This window comes from Corapipo altera, unplaced genomic scaffold (genome assembly GCF_003945725.1).
Source record: "Corapipo altera isolate COAL_440 unplaced genomic scaffold, ASM394572v1 326, whole genome shotgun sequence".
NCBI classification, from domain to species: domain Eukaryota; kingdom Metazoa; phylum Chordata; class Aves; order Passeriformes; family Pipridae; genus Corapipo; species Corapipo altera.
This window is the reverse complement of record NW_020884945.1, coordinates 1046924-1054945: the sequence shown is the minus strand read 5'-3', so window position 1 is coordinate 1054945 and position 8022 is coordinate 1046924. Positions and strand designations below refer to the sequence as shown.

The following is an 8022-nucleotide window of genomic DNA, read 5'->3' as shown; positions in this document are numbered from 1 at the left end:
ATTCTCCCATAATTCCCAAGCCTGGCTTAGTGGCAGGACACTCTCCCGTGATTCCCAAGCCTGCCTTAGTGGTGAGACACTCTCCCATGATTCCCAAGCCTGCCTTAGTGCAGGACACTCTCCCATGATTCCCAAGCCAGGCTTAGTGCAGGACACTCTCCCATGATTCCCAAGCCTGGCTTAGTGCAGGACACTCTCCCATGATTCCCAAGCCAGGCTTAGTGCAGGACACTCTCCCATGATTCCGAAGCCTGGCTTAGTGGCAGGACACTCTCCCATGATTCCGAAGCCTGGCTTAGTGCAGGACACTCTCCCATGATTCCGAAGCCTGGCTTAGTGGCAGGACACTCTCCCATGATTCCGAAGCCTGGCTTAGTACAGGACACTCTCCCATGATTCCACGATTCTGTGATTCCCAAGCCTGGCTCAGTGGCAGGGCACCCTCACGAGGGGCGTTGTGGCATTGCTGTCGGGACAGATGGTGACAGTGGGGGTGGCTCCAAGGGACACCCAGCTCGCAGGTCACATCCCGGGGCTGGTGCTTCATCCCAGCAGTGGGAAACAGCCCAGATCCCTGGGCAAACCACCGCCCCTGCCCCACAGCCTTCCCTCTTGGACCCGTGTCCAAACCCCCCCAGGTGTCACCCCCACAGCCCCCACAGCCCCCACAGCCCAGCCCGTGGCACCGCTGGGTTTTCCCGGGAGTGGAGCAGCTGCTCCATCACCGTGTCCGTGGGCAGCAGGGATAGAGCTGAGGAGAGCGAGTGGTGTCACCTGGAACAGGAGGGACAGCAAGGAATGCACCTTCTGGCTGAACCTCTTGAAGTTCGGGTGTTTGAGGTTGTCCTGTGGGGAACAGGAGCAGATGGAGGCCAGGACTAACCTATTTTCAAACTAGTTCAGACTAATATTTTATCCAGCAAGGTGTTTTTTAAAGGTGTGACACCAGGCTCTGCTGTCCTCTCTGTCACCTGCTGCAGGTGGCCGAGCCCCTGGCAGCATTTTTAGGGCCCATTTTTAGGCACTGACTGGCACTGCCCAGCTGAGGGGCTGCAGTGACACTGGCACAGACTTGTGGAATTCCCTGAAGGAATCTGCCCTTCAGGGAATGTGTTGGTTTTCCATGGAAGCCTCTACCAACAGCAGTGAACAGGGGTGAAACACCTGCCTGCAGGTACCAGGGGCTTGGCGAGGAGCAGGGAAGCTCCTGGTCCTGCTGAGATCAGGAATTGTACCTGAGGACTTCTCCCACGTAAAGAGTGACAAGACAAGAGGAAATGGCCCCAAGCTGTGCCAGGGGAGGTTCATCAGGAGGAATTTCTTCCTGGAAAGGGTGGTCGGGCATTGGAAGGGGCTGCCCAGGGAAGTAGTGGAGTGCCCGTGCCCTGGACATGGCACTCAGTGCTCTGGGCTGGGGGACAAGGTGGGGATCGGGCACAGGTTGGACTGGATGATCCTGGAGGGCTTTTCCAACCTCAGTGAGTCTGGGATTCTATGACTCTTCACAGGAAAGAGGAGAGAGAACCGTGTGGAGCAGGTTCAGCACAATGTGTTGCCTGCTCTGGGTGCTCACACTGTGCTCAGGAGGCAGGGACAGGGTGCTGCTCTTTGTTTGGATCTGGGATCAGATCTCCCTGCTGACAGGAAGCATTCCTCCCTGGGAATCTTTGCCTGTCCCTCTCATTCCTGGGTAGCCCTGGGATGTGATTCCTGGGATCACATCACCCCGAGCAGTCATTTCCAGCTCCTTTCCACCATGGATCCTGAAGCTGCAGCTTTCTTTGGGCTCCTCCTCTCTCCTAGGCAGGGGAGGAATACACAGGTGTCCTGAGTGGGGAGAGCTGGAATTCTGAAGCTTTCCCTCCTCTCTGAAGGTGTTTTGGTCTCACGGCAGCACCGGAGCCACAGAGGTGGCTCAGGCAGACCCAGAACCCTCTGGGGAAGCTGAGCACAGGAGCTGATCCTTTGCCCTTCGGGTGTTCCTGACCTCAGGGGGCCTTACAGCATCTCTTCTTTCCCGTTGGTGGCAGATCCAGGCGGATGGGACAGATGGGAATTGTGTCACCTTCGTGCTGCACGACGAGGATCACACCCTGGGCAACTCCCTGCGCTACATGGTCATGAAGAAGTGAGTGGAGCCTCTGACAGGGCTGAGGGAACCTCTGTGCCCTGCCCTGGCCTTCTCCTCACTGATCCACACCTCAGCTGTTGCTGGAAGGAGGCAAATGATCCCAAATCCCTGTGCACACCTGTCAGAGCCTTTATGTCCCACATGGGGCCCTGCTCCCACCTCCTGCCTCTCCTCACAGGATTAATCTTTTCCTTGGGCTGGGTCAGGAACCTGAGAGCACCAAGAGGCCTTAGTGGGCCTGAGCAGGCTCCATCCACACTCTCCCTTGACCAGGAGCCCCAGTTAAGCTCAGCTCAAGGTTTTCAGTCCTTCTTGAGCTGTTGGAGGAGTAACTGTGTCTCCAGCCCAGCCTGTGCTGGGTCATGGACTCCATTTGTTACCCACACTTGGGTTGGAAGGGATCTTAAAGCCCAGCCCATCCCACCCCCTGCCATGGGCAGGGACAACTTCCATTAGCCCAGGTTGCTCCAAGCCCCATCCACCCTGGCCTTGGACACTTCCAGGAATTCAGGGGAAGCCACAGCTTCTTTGGGAAACCTGTGCCAGGGCCTCCCCACCCTCACAGGGGAGAATTCCTCCCCAATATCCCATCTCTCCCTGCCCTCTGGCAGTGGGAAGCCATTCCCCCTTGTCCTGTCACTCCAGGCCCTTGTCCCAAGTCCTTCTCCAGCTCTCCTGGAGCCCCTTTAGGCCCTGGAAGGGGCTCTCAGGTCTCCCTGGAGCCTTCTCTTCTCCCAGTGAACCCCCCCAGCTCTCCCAGCCTGGCTCCAGAGCAGAGGGGCTCCAGCACTTGAAGCATCTCCATGGCCTCTGGACTCCTCCAGCAGCTCCATGTGTTTCCTGTGCTGAGGATCCCAGAGCTGGGATGGCCAGACAGGTCCCCCCTGGTTCCTTAATGTCATCACCCTGGGCAGGGCTGGGGGTTGGTGAAGAGCTGCTGGCAAAACCTCACAACAGTTGCAGGAGGGAGTCCAAGGCATCATCTCAGACAGCAGTTGCTTTGCAGTGTCATGTCAGTCCTTCTGAGAAATCTCTGTGACAAGACCAACAGCTGCTGCCAGGAAAGGGGCTCTTCTTTTTGCTGGGGGACCCAAATTTCTCCCACCCCTCTCAGCTGCTGGAGCAGAGGCACCTCAGTAACTCCTGCACTGCCCTGGGCCCATCAACCTCTGTTCATGCAGCAGCTTTGGGTACAGTGAGGCTTCCAAGCATCCAGGATTCCCTGTTTGGGCTCTGCAGGGCTGCCCCTGCACTGGTTATGGTGCCAGGATGGTGCCTACAGGGTGCCAGCCAGGTCTTTGCCCTGCAGAGCTCCAGCTGCAGCTCGGGGACAGATGGGGGGGGTGAAGGTCCCACAAGTGGTTTCCTCTCAGCAAATCCCTCCCATAAGACCCTAAATCATGGTAGAAACATCCCAAGCTCCAGCAGGTCTTGGCTCCAACTTCCCTGAGCTTTGCTGTGGGGTGGCCTGGCTTTCACTGCTCCCTCTCCTCTCTCCCCTCCCACAGCCCTGACGTGGAGTTCTGTGGCTACTGCATCACACACCCCTCAGAGAGCAAGATCAACTTCAGGATCCAGACCAGAGGTAGGGCTGGGGGCTGTTCCTGCATGGCTGGGCTCCTTTTTTCATGGAATTCCCCCCTGCTCATGCCAGGTTCCCAGCAGGACTCATTTAAGCAAAGCAAAGCCCTTTCACCTCCCCTCTGTAGTGCTGTGCCCCATGGCTGAGCCTCAGAGGCTGCTTCCAGTGGGATGCTCCAGCTCCTGTTCCCAGCTGGAGCGGGGAGCAGCTCCCCTGGCTGGCAGCAGGCTCTGGCACAGGGAGCTCAGCCCCGGGTGGGCAGCAGGAGGGGGGTGAGTGGGCACACACCCAGGGGGGAGGTGGGGACTGCCCAGGGAGAGGCCACCAGCCCTTGGGAGCCACCTCAGTGTCCCTGACCCAGCTTTTGGAGCCACCTCAGTGTCCCTGACCCAGCTTTTGGAGCCACCTCAGTGTCCCTAACCCAGCTTTTGGAACCACCTCAGTGTCCCTGACCCGGCTCCCTTCCCACAGGGGCCCTTCCAGCGGTGGAGCCGTTCCGGAAGGGGCTCAATGACCTGATGGCTGTTTGCCAGCATGTGCTCAGCACCTTTGAGGTGAGACCATTCCTGAGGAGCTCAGGAGCCTTTTCCATCTCTCAGTCTTGTGTCTGTCCCCAAGGCCTGTGCTGGAGGCGCCTTTGCCATGAAAACCTGATGGTTTCCTTGGGCATGGCTTCCTTTCCCTTGGAGTGACTGTGAAAAATCAGTCACTTCCAAAAGCACCTGGAGCTCTGTCAGAGCTTCCCAGCCTTTCCAGGCTCCGGGCAGAGAAGTCCCAGCACTGCAGGGTGGTGGCACTGGGCTGCACGAGTCACCCAGGGACGTGCTGCTGACTTTGGTCCTGTGCTCTTGTTGCAGAGGAGCATGAAGGAGTACAGGGCACAGAGGGAGGAGGAGATGCAGTAGCCTTTGGAGATGGCATGGATGTCCCCATGGATGTCCCCATGGATGTCCCCATGGATGTGTGTGACGTCCATGTGTTGAATTCCCTGGGTCCAGGCCGGTTCTTTTTGGTTGTTTCTTTCACGGCTTTGATGCAAACTGTGTTTTCTTCTATGAATAAAGTTTATTAATTTAGATGCTGCAGAGGTGACACTGAATTCTGCTCAGCACAGGTGTGGAAAGCCACAGAATCATGGAATGGTTTGGGTTGGAAGGGACCTTAAAGCCCATCCAGTGCCACCCCCTGCCATGGGACACCTTCCACTATCCCAGGTTGTTCCAGGCCCCATCCAGCCTGACTTTGGACACTTCCAGGGATTCAGGGGCAGCCACAGCTTCTCTGGACAACCTGTGCCAGGGCCTCACCCCCCTCCCAGGGAAGAATTCCTTCCCAATATCCCACCAAACCCTGCCCTGTCAGTATGAAGCCATTCCCCCTTGTCCTGTCTCTACACACCCTGATAAAAATGATGGAGAGAAGGCAGTTCTGTCACTCTCCCATCATATTTCTTCCCCTCTCCAAGCGTTTTTGCTGTTTTCTTCCCAGGATTTCCAGGTCAGAGGTGCAGAATCAGGTGCACAGAATAAGTCTGAGCCCTCAGGGAGCCAAGGGGCTCAAATCAAGCTTTAGAGGGTGTAATGGGGTTTGAAATCACAGGGCTTTGAGGACTTGGGAACCTTTGTGGGTTGCTCAGCACGTGGAGGAGGGACAAGGCTCATCCCAAAGGAACCTACTGCCACTCAAGGAAGTATTTAAGAGACTTTGCAGCCCCCCTGCTGCTCAGTACCAGAGGTTTTCCTTTCAAACACCACCCTGTTTTATTAGGAACATACAGAGGAGGGAGAGGCAGGAAGGGAAAGGTCAGGTTTTCTCTATAAAATCACTCTGTCAAACAGGAATTGGCAAAGTGGGTCTTGCTGGCAGGTTTGTGCTGGGGTTGTGCCAAGGGGCCAGCTGAACCCTGGATTTCCTAATCCAGCTGCTTTTCCTGTGGGATTGCTGCCAGGGATCCATCCTGCCCATGCCAGCGTGGTCCCACGTAACAGTGGGAGTTGAAATCACAGACTCCATTTGTCTGGAAATGTGGACAAATACAGAAATACACAGAATTCTGATCTTTTTATAAGCAGAATCATTAAAAAATACCCTTTTACTAAGGTGTCTGAGCTGGAACATCTCAGTCTTTATCAATTTTCTCTTTTGACTTCATTTTTCCACCAACAAATGCAGCCAGAGCCCAACAGCAGCACTGCAACACAAACAGAAATTACTCCAGTAGGTTGGGAAATGTATGGAAAACAGGCTGGTCTACCTATTCCTCAGTTTCTGCTTGCCTTGAAACCCATTTGTCTTTCAGAAATATGACTTGTTTGTAAAACATTTGCAGCTAAAAAAAAACCCCAACACCTGGAAAACGTTTTAATTGCAAGTCTTTTCTCCTGTTCTCCTCTCTCCACTTTTTTTTTTTTCCTGTGGCAAGGTGAAAAGGGGAAAGAAATAAAAAGAAGGATAATAAAGAAGGGAAAACCAACAGAAAATCATCAAAGACTTGGTAACTGAAACTTTTTCATGTAGGTTTTTTTACACTTTTGGCAAGAGGTTGCTAGAATAAACATGGAATCATGGATTGCTTTGGGTTGGAGGGGATCTTATAGATCATCTCTGGCACCTTCCACCAGACCAGGTTGCTCCAAGCCCTGTCCAGTCGAAAATTGCTGGAAAATCACTCAGGGGATTGATATTGTCGGGAGGGAATTTAAGGAAGCTCTTTGCCATGTTTTGGTTCGTTCCAGAGGCTCTTTCAGCTGAGATCGGACCTTCCCCGCTGCCTTTGCCACCTTCAGTTGACCACAAGGACGTCTCTGTCCCCTCCCAAATGCTGTGGAACTTGGTGTCCCTTGGCCAGGACACGGCAGAGGGAACACCAACTCCAGGCATCAAAATCCAGGGCACCCCTTTTTCCCTTTGGATCGGGTGATCCCCCTCCCAGGAGCTGTGGGCTGAAGGACATTCCAGCTGCTGAGGAGCCCGGATTGAGGCTGGATGCTTTCCTGGAGGGGCACACCTGGATCCTCTCCCTTGCCAACCTGCCCAGCAGAGCATTAGGTGCTTCCAGGGGGGTTGGAAAGCTGAGGGCTGGATCCTTGGGATCGGCCTCACCTGGATCGGAGCCATCTCTGCCTTCCCTTTCCTGGACCTACCAACTCTTCCCTGGAAGGAACAGCATTCCCCAGCCATCCTGGTGCTCCCTTGGTCCTGGGAAGGGGAAGCTGGACCCGATGGCTTGGCTGGATGTTCCCCCCAGTGACACCTGGGGACTCCTGGTCCCCAAACCCTGCGGTCACACGTGGTCACCTGCATGTGCCACTCACCCCCCTCCCAGCTCAGGAGTCTGGGGCAGGATTCCCAGGAAAAGGGGAAGAGAAGGGGGCTTTCAGGGCTCCCTGGGGCAGGTTGGTGACACAGTGAGGCCGAGTGACTGTCCCCACCACAAGCAGGAGGAGGGGTCCCACCACTGGTGCTCTGCCAGCCATCCCTGGATCTCATCCCGACTCCAGGCCCAGCAACCAAAGCTCTTTTTTTTTGCTCTTTCAGCTGGGAATTGTCACTCGTGGTCCTCTCCCTCCCCTCCTCATCCCACATCCATCTCCAAGCGACCACATCCCAACTTGCCTTCCCTTTTCCACGCACATCTCCCCCCCCCAGCCCCGCGTTCCACCCCCGGACAAATGGCCAGAAGTCACTTGGTTTTCCTGCAAGGAAATGAACAATCCCATAAGGATGTGAATGCCCTTCCCCCTCCCTCAGGGTGGGGGGCAGAGCCTGGGCCTGGAGCTGGGCCTGGGGGGCCATGGAGTGCTGCAGCTCCTGCCAGGTGGGTTACAGCGTGAAGGCAAAGATGATTCAGGCCCAGCCAGGAAGGAGCCACGGGAGAGAGGCAGAGGGGTCCTGCTGTCCTGGCCCTGTGCCTTGTCCTTGACCCCGCAGGGGACGGGGATTTAGGAGGAGCTGTACTTGTTACTCAGGCGGGAGCTGCTCCGGTCCAGCCCCAGCTCCTGCCCCGTGGCTTTCCACTTCCCAACTGATCCCTTCTCATCCATGGGGGTGATGCTCAGGGCGGGCCTCTGGCACCAGCAGCACAGGCAGGACTGTGAGGAGACAAGAGGAGGGAGGGAGAGGTCACAAGTGTGGGATACAGGGGAAAAGAGGAGGGAATGTTCTGTTACTGGAGCTGGCAGGTCACCCTGTGCAGTGCCAGGCTGGGAACTGCAGCCTGCACTCCTGAGCCTTGCTGTCCTGCAGGTCTGCTGGGAGCAGGTTTTCCAGGATAGGGCCAGTGTGGATGGGAAATGGAAATCCCAAAATC

At 55.9% G+C, this 8022-nt stretch overlaps 2 protein-coding genes across 2 annotated transcripts in view; one reads left to right on the top strand and one right to left on the bottom strand.

Moving 5' to 3' along the window:
- LOC113956088 (DNA-directed RNA polymerases I and III subunit RPAC2-like) overlaps nt 1-4796 on the top strand; it is a 5354-nt gene extending 558 nt beyond the window's left edge. The window contains exons 2-5 of the mRNA XM_027662271.1: nt 2031-2128; nt 3640-3716; nt 4185-4267; nt 4571-4796. Of these exons, the coding sequence (XP_027518072.1) occupies nt 2031-2128; nt 3640-3716; nt 4185-4267; nt 4571-4618 (306 nt within the window). The 3' untranslated portion in view covers nt 4619-4796. The remainder of the gene's footprint in view (nt 1-2030; nt 2129-3639; nt 3717-4184; nt 4268-4570) is intronic.
- Nucleotides 4797-6100: 1304 nt separating this feature from the next.
- The window catches only part of LOC113956086 (endothelin receptor type B-like), an 11095-nt gene continuing 9173 nt past the window's right edge, over nt 6101-8022 (bottom strand). The window contains exon 8 of the mRNA XM_027662268.1: nt 6101-7804. Within this exon, the coding sequence (XP_027518069.1) occupies nt 7655-7804 (150 nt within the window). The 3' untranslated portion in view covers nt 6101-7654. The remainder of the gene's footprint in view (nt 7805-8022) is intronic.